General features: G+C 41.8%; 1 protein-coding gene across 2 annotated transcripts in view; it reads right to left on the reverse strand.

The window, feature by feature from the left end:
• Positions 1-434: 434 nt before the first annotated feature.
• The window catches only part of dmbx1b (diencephalon/mesencephalon homeobox 1b), a 57402-nt gene continuing 38932 nt past the window's right edge, over positions 435-18904 (reverse strand). For both annotated transcript variants that reach the window (XM_048538728.2, XM_048538729.2), the window contains exons 3-5: positions 18417-18595; positions 14404-14758; positions 435-9200 (exon numbers count right to left, since the gene is read on the reverse strand). In XM_048538728.2, the coding sequence (XP_048394685.1) occupies positions 8794-9200; positions 14404-14758; positions 18417-18595 (941 nt within the window). In that variant the 3' untranslated portion in view covers positions 435-8793. The remainder of the gene's footprint in view (positions 9201-14403; positions 14759-18416; positions 18596-18904) is intronic.

The raw sequence follows: 18904 nt of genomic DNA on the forward strand, positions 1-18904 counted from the left end.
TAAGTAATGGAAATGATTGTTAAAATGACATAAAAATGTAGATAACCTGTAACTGGAAAATAATAGTATCCAATAATTGCAACATAAAAGTTTCCAGGACTTTAGTGAGTATAAGGTGATGCAAGATTAGTCCACAAACTTTGTTTTCTCCCACCAACTAACAAGCTCAATTAACAATATTCTGCGCTGACAACTAAATGTATATCGAAAGCTCATAACTCAATGATGACATGAATGGCATAGAATGCAAGACTGGTGTATCCCTAAACGGCTAACATACATCAAGATTCACCACAAATGACATTCTGTATACAAATGCTGAAAATTAAGATCAGAATATGATCAGGCATTCTAAAAAGAAAGGAAGACTGGGAGACACCATAAGGTACAGATACCTCACTTTATATACATCCAGAATTATGTGGCTATCCAGATAAATACAGATCCCCCATTAAAAATCATCAAAATAAACATTTATAGTGCCTACAGTCAAACAATCAACAAAATTTCTCAACACTTGAGTTATTTTTACATTTGTGTATTTTTTTTACATTACAAGCAGATGCACAATTGGTCTTGTAGACCTTACCATGGCGGTTGAGGCGATCATAGATTATGCCTCTGAAAACATGGGCCAATGAAGGAACATTTGCAAATGAATTGCTAGAGTTCACCCCATGATTGCATTACTTATACATTACATACACACAATCAAAAATGCCCTTTTTTGGAAAATATTTTTAAGTGACCTTCACAAAGTGCAGTATATCTAATTAGCTGCAGAAGCTTTTTATAATGAAATGTTTTACAAGGCCACGTAGCACAATACACAATGCAATTCACTCACTTTTATTTTTAGTTTAAATAACTGCTTTGCACTTTCCCTTTTTGCAAAAGGCAAACTCCTTCAGTGGCATTACATACTACAGTTCATTTACTAAATTATCATTGGCGACTTAGTTATTTACAAAAATCAAATAAATCACAATTACTGTCTTGAAAGTACCCAGAGTCATTGGCATTTTGATTTTCGGTGTTGGCGTAGATGTAGGCTCGATTAACTAAATTAATGCTAATCTTGAAAGTTATTCATTCATTTTGATGCAGGGATCCAGATGATCTTGAACATTGGCAAGAAAGAAAGATCAGAGCTTGAGTGGGAAAATTTCTCTATTTTTAACATTAATGTCAAACCTTTTGGTAGGTTGAATTTGAATTCATGTCCCAGAGTCTCTATAGTATATGCATTTTTAAATCTTCCCAGATCAAGCAGGTTTCCATTCCTGGGGTAAATATTGTTTAATTTTCCAATAATGCAATAGTAACTTTAAAAGTACCATATTTGTCACAAGGTGTTTTGGGGCATGATGGGAACAAGAACAAGTTTTCTCTTTCTATAACATGCAAGGTAGAAGCAACAAGGCCTTCTGTTCTCTACAGAACTAAAGAAATTTCTTTCTTTATTGATTGGATTTAAAGCCAAGTTAAATGCAAAGTATCGTCTCCATTGCCCAACCTTTTCATTCATCAATAGATGCTTAGATAGTTATCTTCCTGATGGTTCAGATATTAGTATAAATAGGAGCTAGACTGAGCACCACACTCATGTGATTTCCAACAGATATTGCCATAGGCTGTTCATTACATTTAACATTTTACAATGTATTTAAGATTTTGCGGGGCAATGTGCATAGGCTGTTCAATTTTGAAAAGTAAGCATCCACAACAAAATACATTTTTAACTAAATAAACGGTTAATATTCAATATAATTGGTAATGTTGACATTTTAAAACAGAATGAATACTTTGACCTTATGCGATGTGATTTTATTTTTCAAAAATATTGGGCAGATTGGATAATAAATTATACTTCTTACTCTTACCTCATGCTCTAGTTCTATGAAGACATATAATGTCTGGAAGAGTCAAGAGGAGAATGATCAGCGTAGTTATTTCTTCCTCACCAATGGACTGTAGTATAAAGAGATCAGTGACCAACTTTCAGGCTCCAAGACTTCATATTTCTGAAGTACGCAATTTATTTTTTCACAAAATCAACCAGTTTGGTTTAAATTATTTGGTTGGGAATTCCTCTATGTCTTCTCCATAAAACAGGCAGATTGTGATACATTCAAAATAGTGTTACTTGATTGCACCACTATGACCTATCTCATTAATGACTCTCCGTTTTAATTTCCTTTTCTAATTAAAGATAGCTTATAGTACAATCTAAATATCATTGTGTGGTGAACAGAAGTTTGTTGACATTGCATCTCTGAAAACATGTTATTCTGTATGTATTGGATTTCCTTTCCAAATATTGAAAGGTATGAAATTGTATATGGATAGGATCTTGCTCTTCTGCAAAGCATTGGAGAACATGCAAAATATCATGTTTGGAAAAATCTTTAAATTGCATTACTAGTGAACTCTGACTCAAGAGTAACAGATGGGAGTTAAATTTATATTTCCTTTAACAATGTAATTCAGTGGTCTATTGCTAAGGACTCTGAGTTCTTTGAATAATCTAGTGTTGAACATTCTACAGAACTGTGGCAATTACTGAGGAACAAAGAAATAGAAAAGACTTCTCACCATCTGGGTAAGGCAACACTGACTTAATACACAGCTCATCAACACAATAGACATGTATTTACATTTCAGAGACAACACTGGCTATTCCCCATTAATATTGTTTCCTAGGGATCAAGCTCACACCTCACTAATATTTTGAAAAATGTAAATAAAAATGATTATCTGTACAGAAAGTATTTTACAAATAACTTGTCAATAACTGATTCATATTTCTGTTACTGTGGTTACATACAGATGTGGTATTGTCACACCCTTCCTCCACCACAGATTGCCTTATTCACCAACGCCTAGCAATGAGTAGGAAAAGGATGTATTTGAAAGTTCAATGCTGTATTTTACTGTTTTGTTTGGACTTAAGTTTAGTGTCAGGTTAGGAGCAGTCACAGTCAGAAAAAATTTAACTGTATAACAAATAAACTTCTTCGCACGAGAGATAAGTTTAATGCCTTTTGGATATAGTGATGGTATTCTTATGGAGGTGATTATTTCTTCCCATTTCCTTTCTATCTGGTAGTCAATAAAACTGATGACTTGGGATTTTAGGATGTAATGTGTTATTAGAATTACTTTCAAAGGGCTCAGCATCCCAGTGCTCAGACAGTGAGTGTTAGGGATCTGAATTTATGTGCATCAATGAAAAAAATGTCAATGCTATAAATGAATGGCTATCCTTGCCCTGAATTTAATGTTGCTATTGAGCATTTTGGGGACAGGTACCACATTGAATAAATAGCAGCTAAAATACCATCTATCCTGCCTTCAGCATTGTGTCTCAAACTCACTTCACATCAAATACACCAGTCATTCTTATTAACCTCTTTGTGACACCTTTTGGTACATGATAAGTTCCCTGTAGTTATCAGAACAAAAAGAGAAGTCGAGCTATTTTTGTGTTTAGGAGAAAGAAAGAAAAGTGTTCCATTTCATTACTTTCATCCTCTCTTTGAAGGGGAATATCTTTTAAGATAAGTTTTAGTTGCTGATAAGAAAGTCCAGAAAGTCTAAGAGCAACTGATATTTGATCTTGGCAGATTTTGCTAAATTTTCACTAATGTAGTAAAACACTTTTCAGTTTGCCACTAGATACTGGTGTTAGTTCATTTAATAAATACCAGGCAATGTCTTTAAATCATGTTGGAGATATCTAATAGCATATAAATAAAAGAGCATTTAATTTGAAAAGCATTATACCAAGAAAATATTGCTTGCAATATGAGTATTTAATGACTGAAATTGTTTTTCCCACTATTTTAGCGTATACATTAATCTATGTATTTTAAATGGATTAATGCCACCACTAGGATAGCAGAGAGTGCCATAAAAATGTGCTAAGTACTTTTCCACTCATATCATTGTTTAAGAATTAATCTATTTACTCATTTTATAAAGAGTGAATTTAACCTAAATGACAGTAAAGACTGAAAATGGCATTTTTTGCATTTTACTGATTTAAATTAACTAAGAATGTTATGATTTTAGGGGCACTGGTGTTGCAGCTTATGCATGTGCCTCACTATGGCATGTCGGTGTTTAACTTTACAAGTTTGACATGGACAAGATCTTGTAACTTGCCTATCATTATTAATAATCTATTACACCAAGAATGATTTTTCCTTGGAGATGGTTGGATGGAAGTGAGACGTTGATGTTGACTGTGGGTTTGCAGGTTGCTTACAAGCCATATCTCATTCTTGCAGACTCTCCCACAGTGGGGTTTTCAGTTGCCACCTGGTAGAGTTGACTGCAGACTGTTGTTGTGTACAGCTATATTCTCTTCCGTGCCTCTTGCTGTTATCTCCCAGTTGCTTCACTTGTTGATCAAATGGTTCTGACATAATTTTGGCTAGATGGTCATTGGGAGGTGGGTATGCATAGTGAGGGGCATAGGAATTAGGTAGTGATCCACTGTTAGGCTGTGAATAACAGTTACACTTTAGCCAGGGATCAACATAAAGGAATGGGAAAATAAAAAAAAAGTGATAATATCAAGTCAAGATATTTTAGTGGGAAAAATAGTTAGAAAATAATGTGAAATTATAATTTATGTCATCTGCATTTTTGTGATACATAGATAAATTCTGAGAACTTTTATTTCAATGGAAGCAATGAATTTAAATAAGACATTAGAGGCAAATTTTTTTCATGCTATTTTACACTGAACTGATAAGTTTCTTTTGTTCATGGTGTGACTTATAGGTTTTTTATTTTGATGGTATTGCAGTTAAGCTCTGGTGTAATATTAGTTACCTTTGAACATGTAGTCATGGATCTATTAAAAATTATGAACAGTAATGGTGCTATTGATCAGACTGGTCTTTGACAAAAAAACATAAATAATGTGGCAGCTTAACAGACAGGTGATCTCAATGCCAAACCAGTTTTTATTTGTAAAGTGATTAACTACCAACCATCAAAATAATTGTTTCATGTGATTACTTTCAGATTGAAAATCGCTATGTATCAGGAAAAAAAAACTCTGATAATTGCAGTAGCCAACTAACCAAGATGACAGAAGGATCTTTTCTTGTCCAAGCCCTGGCCTGAGCCAGCTTGTTTCCAACCTCCCTGCCATAAATGACCCTGAGGTGACCTTCTCACAATATATCCTCTTCATCACCAAAACCACAAACTGTTGGCTCTGTATTATGTATATTCTGCATTCTCCTCTGCTGCTGAACCAGAGCTGTGCTTTCGTTTTTCTCTCTAGACTCAACTATACCAATGCAATGGATTGACATCTTACCCTCCATGTTTCGTAAACAGCTCATTCGTAACTGGTGTCTCTATTCTAACTTGCACCAAATCTGGGCCATCTATTGGCAACATACTTGCTAATATTCATTGGTGCTCTCTTCACTGAGCTTCATGACAAAGAAGGGCAGTGGAGGTGCCTTAAGGACATCCTCAAAGCATTTCTAAAAAGTACACGACATCCACACCAATTCATGGGAATCTTATGTTCAAGACTGCCCAAATTGGAGAAGAAATGTCCAAAGAGGAGCCAACCATTTCAATAGGGTAGCTGGTGGCCAGGTGCAAACAGGAGAAGGAGGATGTGAAAACCCAAACGTCTCACCAACACATCTCTTCAAAAAATGATCTGGCCCATGTGTAGCCATGCATGTAAACCCAGCATTGGATTGCCTAGTCACCTCAGGACCCACAAAACCTGAGTTGAAGAAATTTACTCTTAGCCTAGAGGGAATGCTTAAGAGAGAATAAGACTTTGTTTCTCAATCCACCAACATTTTAAGTTCATCTTTTGCATTTAAATCCCTCCAACCCCTGTTCCTCTTTAACTCTGTAATCTTGTATGAGAACAGGGCCAGGCCCCATAACTGAGCTCTTGTGCATTTCTAGCATCCTTTGTCCTACCAATGGTAACCAGGCTTTCAGCTTTCTGGGCCTTCCAATTCCTTCACTAAAAAGATCTGCCTCTCTAATTTTCTGTCCTACTTTGAAAACACTCCTTAAAACAACATCTTTGGCTAAGTTTATGAATAGCTCTTCTAATATCTTTATTCATTGGTTCAGTCAGATTATTTTGCTGCTTAATTCGAGAAATGGAAATTTCACTATGTCAAAGGCGTGACATAAATGCAAGCTATTAAGTTCAAGCCAAGTTGTACGATGTGATGCTTGTCACAATGTTTTTATTGATGAGATTGATAAGTAATGGGCATTATAGGCAAAGACTGGTGAAGTATCTAGTAATTTCCAGCTGCAGGTAACAGTTGCTGTTTCAGTCATTAAAAGTCCTATTAAAATTGTCTATTTGTGTGAAGCGAATTGAATTGAATGCGCAGGTGAAGGCAACAGAGAGTGTTATCAGCACTATTGAAATACGACGTCGCAAATACTTTGGAAACAATTGTTGTGTAAAATGTGGCCACAAGTTAAAGACTAAGCTGCCGGCTGGCCCTATCTTTATTATAAAATCTCACTTGCTGTCAAATTCTAAACAAGAAGCAGCGTTGTGTGCATTCAGGAAGAACATCTCCCTACTCTGATGGCAGAAAGGATGCGGGCACAAAAAATTCCAAGGAACCTTTCTGACTCTGAGGAATCTTCAGTTCCTGGATATCCAACTCAGAAAAGAGACGCTGTAATACGGCCAGCGTCTCGGTTACAAAGCAAAGAGACACTTATATATGTTGCACCACACATTTGCACTGTGCCTCCTTAAAGATAAACATTGCCATCAAGAAATTTAGAAACGTGCACCACTGTTTTTGCAAGTTGGCAAGAATGCCTCATTTTTGAAAAAAAAGGAAACTTTGGTTGAGAAGTTGGAAATTGTATTCGGCCTGGTGATATTAATTCGAGTGCCTGCAACCTTCAAATGTGAAGAGGTGGCTCCTAGTAAACAGGAGGTGCCTGTATTCATCCCTCTTCGCTTTGTAAATTCATCACTGAGTTAAACGAATCCACAGAAAATGAGCAAGCGCCCTGGCTCCTTGTTTGAAACACGTGGATGAAATTGGCATCAGCATTTTTTTGTGCGAATTGCAGAAGCCGTTTTGGGGTGTGACCTGAGTTTTGCGGTGTTGCTCCCCCTCTGCCAATACAACAAGCGCCGTGCACTGTGGCCGCGCTGGCTCGCAAACTAGTGCCGATTACTGACAGAGACGTTCCCGATCATTGGGCAACTCTGATTCAGCACAGTGCTGAACTTTTTCAAAACCTTAAGTTTCATTGTCAGAACGATGTTACCTTTCTTTTAACCATACGAATGGTTATTATGAGCTGGGCACATAACGTAAAGTCTAATGTGAAAATCTACAAGTGACACAACCCGTAAGATCTTCCAGTCAGTAAGATAATCCCCTAGCAATATAAGGGAAACTACTTCGGCTAACATCATTTGATGTGGTGTTAATATGCCTGTCCCTGACCCAAGCGGCCTGTGTTCAAATGTATCATAACAGGTTTATTTTTATTAAAAAATCTACAGATTAAAACCCATGGCTCGTCAGAATCTTAAAGATTCTATCTAGTACCAGCTTGTGTTTCTTTTTCCAAGAGAGAGAAAAAAAACGCAGGAAACGCGGTGCGAGGAAACTAGGTTTAGTTCTGGACTATGATATTTGAAAACGGTTGGAAACTCTGGACTGCAAGTTACACCCTTCCGTCTGTGCTGATCGTTCTAGAGGTGGCTAAAGTCCTAAACTGCATCGGCGCCATTTGTTATTACTACGTGTTTCTAAAATTGTAAAACGGCGTTTTGGGTCTTTCGGGAAGAGGTTTCAAGATCCTGGAATGCCAGAGAGCTGCCGCGGAACTCGAATGACATAATTCCAGCTCAGCAGGTCTGACAGCATCTGTGGAGAGAAAGTAGTGTTCATGCGTCGAATCTAATCAGAACTGTGAAGAACGTGATTGGACTGGAAAAGTTTTCAACTCTGCTTTTTCTCTCCACAGATGCTGCCAGACCTTCTGAGTTCCTCGAGCAATTTCTGTTTTTGTTTCAGATCCTCAGCATTCGCAGTTATTTGTTTTATTTTAGTCCAATTGTGCTAAGCCCTGCTGTTCAGTTTAGTCCTCCTGTTGTCATTGTTGGAGTAGGCGGAAACTGGGACGGCTCTCGCCATCTCCAGCAATTTCCGCCACAGTTTATTTGTACAAAGTGACCTGTTTTAACGCAGTTGTTAAGAACCGCACTGCCGGTGCCTTTAAAAAAAGTAACTTGGAAAAATAAGTAAGTTTCTTTTAACGGTTCGTTTTTTTTAGACATTAAACAAATACCCGGCGGGGCTGCTTCCAGGGTTGTCTTTTTAAGAAGCGCAGCTATGGGACCTTGTTTATTTTCTTTTAGATGCGCGGTTTGCAAAACTCAGCCTTTATTAGTTTTGAGCAGTTGGGGCATTGCATCTGTAAGTGCTGACTATCAACTGTTTACCAAAAGTTATACCTAGGCTATAAGGGATTGTTTTCGTTTCAGTTTGAAGCCGGACTGATGAGATATTAATTGGAAGATCTGGTTAATTTCAGTTTCCCTTGTGCAAGCGCAGTGTCTGGAAGTCCTCCTATTCATTACAGGAAATTGACTGGACAGTTCCCTTTTATGCACGTGACTTTAAAGCGCCTTGTCAAACCTAGCAACATCTAAATAGACTTAAAATGGTGTGTACGGTGTGTTTGTGTTTGCTTTCCAAACAAGCACGTCCTCTTTCTCCTGTTCCTGTCGAACCAATTGAGTCAGTTTGGTAGACTGTCCAGTCCCAGGGACGCTGCGTGCTGCTTGGCTCGGAGCCGGAGATTCTCGATGCTCGTCGTTTTGCTGTTGAGGTTGGGCAGGGCGCTCGAAGCCTGCAGGATCGGGCTCGACCACACTTGCTGCGCGTGCGATAGCGACTGGTAGTAGGACTGGCAGTGAAGGGAGCTGATGGGGGCTACATTCATATTCATGCCCAGGTATGGCATGGCTGCCGGGCTCCCCATGTCGAAGGAGGAGTAATGGACGAGGTTGTTGGTAGCTGCCATGTGCTGACGGAACTGCTCTTGCAGCCGGAACAGGCTGAGAGGAGAGGACGAGTAGGAGTGTGTTTGCACCATGTTACTCCCGCTGCTAGAGGCAGGCGTCCCGGTAGTGTTAATCGGCGAATCTGTTAGATGCATTGGGAGCGGGGATGTGTGGGGTGGGGGGGGGGGGGGGTGTTGGAAAAAAGAAAGGTGTATGTTTAGTCAGAATCTAGTTTTCCTTTTAAGTCGAAATCATGGAGGGCTTATGATTTTCTGATATAATTTAAACGATTACATTAAACAAACGCATGGCACATGGACTGCAGGGATGGTAAGAACTGCAGATGCTGGAGTCTGAGATAACACAGTGTAAAGCTGGAGGAACACAGTGGGCCAGGCAGCATCAGAGGAGCAGGAAAGTTGACGTTTCGGCTCGGAGCCCTTCTTCAGAAATGGGGGAGGGGGAAGGGAGCTCAGAAATTAGCTCATATGGACTGCAGCGGTTCAAGAGGGCAGCTCACTACTAACTTCTCAAAGACAACTAGAAACAGGCAAAAAATGCTGAAGATAATAAAATGTGAGGCTGGATGAACACAGCAGGCCAAGCAGCATCTCAGGAGCACAAAAGCTGACGTTTCGGGCCTAGACCCTTCATCAGAGAGGGGGATGGGGAGAGGGAACTGGAATAAATAGGGAGAGAGGGGGAGGCGGACCGAAGATGGAGAGTAAAGAAGATAGGTGGAGAGGGTGTAGGTGGGGAGGTAGGGAGGGGATAGGTCAGTCCAGGGAAGACGGACAGGTCAAGGAGGTGGGATGAGGTTAGTAGGTAGCTGGGGGTGCGGCTTGGGGTGGGAGGAAGGGATGGGTGAGAGGAAGAACCGGTTAGGGAGGCAGAGACAGGTTGGACTGGTTTTGGGATGCAGTGGGTGGGGGGGAAGAGCTGGGCTGGTTGTGTGGTGCAGTGGGGGGAGGGGACGATCTGGGCTGGTTTAGGGATGCAGTAGGGGAAGGGGAGATTTTGAAACTGGTGAAGTCCACATTGATACCATATGGCTGCAGGGTTCCCAGGCGGAATATGAGTTGCTGTTCCTGCAACCTTCGGGTGGCATCATTGTGGCACTGCAGGAGGCCCATGATGGACATGTCATCTAGAGAATGGGAGGGGGAGTGGAAATGGTTTGCGACTGGGAGGTGCAGTTGTTTGTTGCGAACTGAGCGGAGGTGTTCTGCAAAGCGGTCTCCAAGCCTCCGCTTGGTTTCCCCAATGTAGAGGAAGCCGCACCGGGTACAGTGGATGCAGTATACCACATTGGCAGATGTGCAGGTGAACCTCTGCTTAATGTGGAATGTCATCTTGGGGCCTGGGATAGGGGTGAGGGAGGAGGTGTGGGGACAAGTGTAGCATTTCCTGCGGTTGCAGGGGAAGTAGCCAGCAACTCGGGAGTGAACAAAAAAAACCTCAACTGCTTTGCATGATCGCATTCAAATCTGTGAAATATAAACTATACTGTTTGATGTGTCCATCAATTTCCCAACAAGCGTTGCCACATTTGCCAACTTGTTGACAGTATGACCAGATGTTCCAAGACAGACTTCCCTTCCTTCCTATCGGCAATTGAACTGAAAAAAGAACTCGTACATGCTTCACACCCAAATATTCTCTACAAGGCAGCGCAGGCAATTGCATGGACTGTCTCTTTTGGGGATCCCATTGGCCATATCCTGTAGGGGGTGGCCCAGTGAAGCATCCAATTACCCCCGTTCCCCTGGTTATAGGGTCCCCCTCATTGTTTCTTCATCCAGAGACTTTTAGGTTCTCCTCCCCGTTCAACTAAACTTCGTTCTGATTTTAAGAATGAACGGTCCTTCTCCGCCGCTTTGGAGTTGCCCTCTGTTTCCTCCTTACAATGAAGTCAGATCCTCCTCCCGGGTCACCCGAGTGGATTCGATCCTCATTCCCCAGCTCTGAACGGACTGCATGGTGCCATGGAGACCCGTAACGGCCTCTGGGGTTGGGAGGGAGTCTGTTATCCCATTGCATTTGTCAATTTACCGCTGAAGAACCACGTGGGTGTGTGGATTAGGGGAGCAATGTGGGTGCGTGGATTCGGGGAACAATGTGGGTGTGTGGGACTGGGGAACAATGTGGGTGTGTGGGATTGGGGAACAGTGTGGGTGTGTGGGTTTGGGGAACAATGTGGATGTGTGGGATTGGGGAACAATGTGAGTGTGTGGTACTGGAGAACAATGTGGGTGTGTGGGCCTAGGGAACAGTGTGGGTGTGTGGGATTGGGGAACAGTGTGGGTGTGTGGATTCGGGGAACAATGTGGGTGTGTGGGATTGGGGAACAGTGTGGGTGTGTGGATTCGGGGAACAATGTGGGTGTGTGGGATTGGGGAACAATGTGGGTGTGTGGATTCGGGGAACAATGTGGGTGTGTGGGACTGGGGAACAAAGTGGGTGTGTGGGACTGGGGAACAATGTGGGTGCGGGGGTTCGGAGGACAATGTGGGTGCGGGGTTCGGGAGACAGTGTGGGTGTGTGGGATCGGGGGACAATGTGGGTGTGTGGGGTCGGGGAACAGTGTGGGTGTGTGGGGTCGGAGAACGATGTGGGTGTGTGGGGTCGGGGGATGATGTGGGTGTGTGGGGTTGGGGAACGAAGTGGGTTTGTGGGGTTGGCGAATTAGGATCGAAAGAGTGGAGGCAGTGGTATTCAGGGCAGCTCATTAGCGTCGGTAGGTACACTGTTGTCAGGGCGGATTGTCACTGAGTCTAAATCAAAGTTTGTACAAGTGAAAGGGGCTTTAACTCGTTCCATTCTCAGCTCCGCGGTGATATGCAATTAATTCAAACACTACTCTGCTAAATCCACCTGGTAACCACAAAAATCACATCAGCTTGTAGTCAAACAATGAACTCATCATTCCTGACAGTCCCTGCTTTCATTCGTCTCCATTTGAAACCTGACGAGCTGTCAGAAAGCTAATCATTGGAAATATGAGCTTTGTCTGATCAAAACCAATGTGACACCGACGCCAGGAGATTGAGTGGAAAATCCCCATCCAAACTTCTTCCCCACGCCCGCCTGTTTCATTAGGAGGGGAATTTTGAACCATTAAAGTGCCGAGCTTTTCAAATCAGAGACAGCAAGGGACCAACAGAGACTGCCGAGCAGAGACTGCATGGGACCTATTGACTGGAACAAGGTTAAAGCGAGTCAGACAGTCCAGGACGTCAGTTATCAAAGAAAAATGTTTTCCCTTGTTACTAAGGCACATGCTCAGTCATCAATCCAAACATTAGTTTCAACCTGGTTTGCATATTCAGTTTCTTTTGTTATGTTTGGTTCCCCCCACCCATGTGTATGAACTTGTTTATCTCGTTTATTCTCTCCCTTCAGTATTCTATTAATTTAAACCAGGCACCAAAGCCTTTGATCTTTCCTGTATATATCATCGAATCATAAGACACAAAACGAGACTTCGGCCTATTGAGGCCGTGCTAACTTTCTGTATAGCAGTCTAACGAGTCTCGTTCCCCTGCTCTATCACGTGAGCCATCACTTTAAGTGGTTAACAAAGTGTGTAGCTGGATGAACACAACAGGCCAAGCAGCATTTTAGGAGCACAAAAGCTGATGTTTCGGGCCCAGACTCTTTCGTCAGCTTTTGTGCTCCTGAGATGCTGCTTGGCCTGCTGTGTTCATCCAGCTTCACACTTTGTTATCTTGGATTCTCCAGCATCTGCAGTTCCCATTATCTCTAACTTTGAAGTGGTTGATGATTTCCGCTTTTTGCAGACTGCTAGTCAATAAGTTTCAAGTCATTGTCACTGGAAGCGCTCTTCCCTACGCTGCTTTTCCTTAAAACCCCAAATCTCCGACCCCTTGTTCTGGTAGGATCAACGAATGGAACCAGCTTTTCCCTATCCGCCTTATACCTGTCATGATCCTGAACACCTTTATCAAATACGCATCAATCTACTCCGACTAGATCGATCCCAGCACCTGGAATCTTAGCTTGATGTCAAGAATTGTAGCTTCACTGGGTTTATATTAAATGTTTACGCAACAGGCAGGCCAGCATGCGGCTGGGTAAGTATGCCTGTTTCACAAGGGGAAATATGTCTTTTGCACGCGAATCTGAATTTGCTGGATAGATTGAGCAATGTTTAAAAAAAAGAAAGGGTTGCCATTCTGCAATGGCGAACAGCAGCATCTCCAGGCTGTTGCCTTGAGAACTCCTTAGTAAAGTTTTGCCACATCTGAGCAACTCCTCTCACATTTAAGATGACTGATTTCACCTGTGAGGAGGTTTTATGTTTCTACCGCCACAAAGCCTCATAGACCATTTTGAGCGATTTGGGAGGGAGCTGGAGCACTGTGAATATTTTGGGCCCCTTGTCTAGGGAAAGATATACTGTTATTGGAAACGGTCCAAAGAAGGTTGCATAATGCTGATACTGGATATGGAGGCCCAGTCTTATAAGGATGGGTTGGGCCTAAACCCATTGGAATTTAGAAGAGTGACAGGCAACCTTATTACAACATACAGAATTTGTACAGGACTTGACAGGGTAGCTAAGGACAGGTTGTTCCCCTCTTGTGGGAGAGCATAAAACCAGAAGGCAGAATCTCAGAGCATGAGGTGGCATATTTAAAACAGAGATGAGGATTTTCTTTTTCTCCAAGATAGGTGAATCTGTGGAATTATTTGTTGTGGACAGATTTTCTATCAGGGTTATCGGGGAAATGCAGGGAAGTGGAGACATGGAATACCATGTCAGTCGTGAACTCTTGAACGGTGGAGCAGACTGATTTACTTCTGCTCCTAGCTTTTACGGTCTGACAGGGGAGTGTTCAGAGGGCCGGTGTAGACTCGATGGGCCCCTGATCCGGACTCAGTTCGATTTTTGAGTTACAAATGACCGCAGCATCTGGAATCCGGATGTTTTTAATCATAGACAAAAGTTGAATCTGGAACTCTTACAGCCCTAAAGAGCCAGCAGCCTTAGGAATACAACGTGGATGATCCACCGTTAGACGACGCTGTGTTTGGAATCAAATGATGAAACTCCTGCACACCGCATTAGAGCAACTTTGAATGAGGTGGCTCTCGAAATTTGATACGCGTGCTTTGCAATTCCACATTATTTTCAAACAAATTAACTGGAACTGGGCAGTATTCCCGAGAATTTCTCTGAAAGCTATTTCTTCTCTGGGTCGGAGTAGGAGGCAGAGATCCTACCAAATGACAAACATTGCAAATACGCTTGAAACACAAAAGGTAACAGCTTTCAGTCTCCTCCTAATCGCTCAGCTTTCAAACAGAAAGCTCATCTTTACCTGATTTCGGGCTTGCCCGTTTGCAGGTTGTTGGTTTGCTGTCTGGGCTGCAGCTCTTATCTTGTTTAAACTCCTCTGCCGGTGATTTAAACTCTCGCTCCCTGTCTGTATGCTCCTCTGCTGATGATTCACTGTCTGACTGCTCGGCCGAGGTGACATTTAACTCGATGTTGATCGGCTCGCCGCCAGCACTCCGTGACTCGCTGACTTCTGAGCAGCCCTGAGTTTCTGTGACTGATTTCTCGGCTTTCGTCTCCTCCTGGCTCATTTCGGCTTCTTTTTGTTTCTGGAGCTGCTCTTTCTGCAGGCTGCGCTGCTTCTTTCGAAATTTTGCGCGGCGGTTTTTAAACCAGACCTGGAAACATTCAAGGAAGACATGGCAAAACCGTCACCATGGCGACAGCATTGTAGAGAGGGCGCTCGTTCAAAGGCTGCGGACCATACCGAAACAGACCCTTCGCTCCAACTTGTCCATACCAAGTTCCCCAGACTAAACTAGTCCTACTTGCCTGCGTTTGGCCCATATCCCTCTAAACGTTTCCTATTTAGGTACCTATCCAAATGTCTTTAAAATGTTGTAAATGTACCTGCCTTTACCACTTCCCCTGACAGTTCATTCCATGCAGGCACCACACTCTGTGTGGAAAAAGTTGCTCCTCAGGTCCCTTTTCAAGTCTTTCTGTTCTCACCTCAAAAATATATACCCCTTGTTTTGAGCCCACCCCATCCTAGGGAAAAGACCTTTGCTCTTCAACTTAGCTATGTCCCCCATGTCCCAAACCATCTTTATAACTCAAACCCTTTAGTCCTGATGCCATCCTGGTAAATATTTACTGAACCCTCTCCAATTTAATAATATCTTTCCTATTACAGGGTGACTAGGACTGTATTCCAAACATGTCCCCACCAATGCCCCGTCCAACCTTATCGACTATTCTGCTCAATGGTCAAGTCTGCTCGGTACCTTCTTAACCACCCTGTCTACCTGCAATGCAACTTTCAAAGAACAATGTCCCTGAACCCCTAGGTCTCTCTATTTGACAGCACTACCCAGAGGATAATATAGAAGCTCATAAGAATGTCAATAAGTTAGTGAGATGGGTGGACAGGTAGTAGATTAAATTTAATGCAGAGAAGCCTGAAATGATTCATTCTGGTAAGAAATGCACAGAGGGGATTTAATTTTTAAGAACTATTTTTAATTCTAATCATGGTGCAGGAACTGAGAAACCTGTAGGAGGAGGGGTATAGAGGTGTAAAAATCCTTGAAGGCTAGATTGAGAGAGTTGTTAACTAAGACAGATGTCAGAGGCAGGTTCTTTACCCAGACAGTGGTAAGGGCGTGGAACGGCCTGCCTGCCAATGTAGTTATCTCAGCCACATTAGGGGCATTTAAATAGTCCTTGGATAAGCATATGGATAATGATGGGATAGTGTAGGGGAGGGGCTTAGATTAGTTCACAGGTCGGCGCAATATCGAGGGCTGAAGGGCCTGTTCTGTACTGCATTGTTCTATGTTCTATGTTAAGCTGACAGCTGGTTAAATAGAGGCATAGAGTAAAAGGAAAGTCACCATAGTCTTCATATTTTCTAATAAAACTGTTCATAGATCTTACAACATACCTCTGGAGTAGGATTTGAAACCAGGTCTCCTGGCTCAGAGGTAGGGACACTATCACTGCATCATTAGAACCCAAGTTATGTTAAGCCATAAGGCTGTTTTCTCATTAGGCAGAGACCACTTTTGGTGGTTTGTAGTGAGAAACACCACACCTCAGGCTAATGAGAGATAAAAAGCAGAACCCTTCCTGGTAGCTTATCACAAACCAGCCATTCAGCCAATTGAGCTAACCAACCCCATTCGAACAGAGCATACAAAACCAATATGCTATATTAAACTTGTGGAACACAATGGCTTGGCTTCAGCAATGATATTGCATCCACATCAGGGAGCTACAATTAGGACAGATGACACGGCATCAAGGCGGTGCATAAAAGATGCAAAGGAATGGCTCCAGTTACCAGCAATTTCAGTTTGTGGACAATTTGGAAACTGTCTTTTATGACTCATTCATGGGAGCTGCATCTTGCTGGTTAGACCAACATGTTTTGCCCATTCCTTACTTTCCTGTAATAGGTAGTGATGAACTGCCTTTTTGAAATGCTGAAACTCTTGGGGATACCACAGTTTGGTGTTCCAGGTTTTTAACACAGTGATAGCCTAGGAATGACAATATAGTTTCAAGTCAGGATTGTGTGTGGCTTGAAGAGGAATTTACAGGTTCTCATGCATCTGCTCCCCTTGACCTTCTAATTTGGGGCTATTCTTCAAAAGGAAGGAATGAGAGGAGAATACATGGAGGTTTTCAAAATTGAGAGGGTCCTGGACTGAGTAGCTAGGGAGTCACCAATCCCATTGGTGGTGCAGGGTTGCTTTTTGGTCTGGAGACCTATTACCAGTACCATTCCACAGGGATCAGTGCTGGGTCCACATTTGTCCATCATTTATATAAATGATGTAGATGAGAGTACAGAAGGCATGGTTAGTAAGTTTTTGGATGACACCAGAATTGGTGGTAAGTGAACAGTGAAGAAGGTTGTCCAAAATTACAAAGTGATCTTGATCAATTGGGTCAATGGGCTAAGGAATGGTAGATGGAGTTTAATTTTGATAAATGAAATGTGCTGCATTTTGGTAAAATAAAGAAAGGCAGGACTAATGCAATTAAAAGTCAGGCCTTAGGTAATGTTGTAGAACAGAGAAACCTAGGGGTTCAGGTACATAATTCTCTGAAATTCATAGCACATGTTGACAGGGTGATTGAGAAGGCGTACAGCACACTTGCCTTCATTGCTCAGACCTTTCAGTATAGCAGTTGCGATGATATATTGAGGTTGTATGGTATGTCGATGAGGTCTCTTCTGGAATATTGTGTGCAGTTTTTGATCATGCTGTTACAGCAAGAAAATTATTAAGCTGGAGAGAGTTCAGGAAAGATTTACCAGGATGTTGCTGGGAATGGAGATTTTGAGTTTTAAGAATAGGCTGGGACATTATCCAGTTGACCATAGGAGGTTGACAATGCCCTTATTGACGTTATAAAATCATGAGGGCATAGATATGGTGAATGGCAGGTGTCTTTTCCCTAGGGTGGGCAATTTCAAAACTGGGGCACATTTTTAAGGTGAGAGGAGAAATATATAAAAAAGAGATGAGGGGTTCATGTGTGGAATGAACTTCCAGAGGAAGAGGTGACTGTGGAAACAGTTACAACATTTCAAACAAATGAATTAGAAATGTTTGGAGAGAAATGGGCCAAGTACAGGCAGGTGGGAATAGTTTAGTTTAGGCTTGTGGTTGGCATGGACATATTGGACTGCAGGATTTGTTTCCATGCCGTATGACTCCTTGACTTTATAAAAGCCTGAGGGCACAGATTTCAGGTAACCGTCAAAAGAAGCAATGGCAATGGGAGGAAAATTGTCATCTCATGGTGACTGGTTGAAAGCTGAGAGCATGTTGAAGGCAAGGACAATGGTAGAACTCAAAAGGAAATTGGAAAACATTCTGAAAACAAACAGGAAAGAGCAGAGGAGTAGTGCCTGGGAGACTTGGGTGAATTTCAATTTCTGAGGTCAGCACAGGCATAATGGCCTCCTGCTAGGATGTAAGCAGAATTTGTGTAACAATTCAACTTTGCCTAATGGTAGAAAAGTCCCTGGATGAGGAACAACACCATACAAGTGAAATGAAATTCATGAAATTTGAACATATGTCAATGAAAATTTTAATTACATTGGTTTCACTACCAAACACAAGAAGCATAGCTGCCAAATAAAGACCAACATCTAGGGGTTAATTGTGGGTAAAAAAAAGAACATATTAAATGATTTAAAACTATAAAGATTATAGGTAATGAATTGGATAACTGTACTAACTGACCAGTTACTAATACACCAGGTCATTTTGATAAATGGCTGATAAAGAAAGTTAAGGGAAAGATGTCTTGTACCTGCACTCTAGCTTCAGGCAAGTTGGTACACATGGCCAACCTCTCCCTCATCACTACATCAGGATAGTGTGTTTTCTGGAATGTCTTCTCCAGAGCCTCCAACTGTTGTGCAGTGAATGCTGTCCGACTCCGGCGTTGCTTACGGTGCTGGGACCCATACCTTGCCTCGAGGATAATATCTTGAAATGCACAGCCGTTGGAAAATAAAAACACATCTAGTTTAATTATTGGGAAAGGTACAGCATTCATAATCATTCTTTATTTCTTTATTTTTCTAATATTTTACCCTTAAAAATTTCTAAAGATTCTGTATTTAGGTATCTTTGTACCTAAGATCGCACTATAAGTGGCAACCTGTAAACTTTTCAATGTACTTATTTGAGTAGGTGACAATAAAGCTAATTATAATTGTAATTCTAATTCACCTGTCAAAAAAATCTATTCACATTCATGTGACGTTTAATTATGTTGCCCAACTGGCTCATCAG

The sequence above is a fragment of the Stegostoma tigrinum genome, chromosome 8 (genome assembly GCF_030684315.1).
Source record: "Stegostoma tigrinum isolate sSteTig4 chromosome 8, sSteTig4.hap1, whole genome shotgun sequence".
Taxonomy (NCBI): Eukaryota; Metazoa; Chordata; class Chondrichthyes; order Orectolobiformes; family Stegostomatidae; genus Stegostoma; species Stegostoma tigrinum.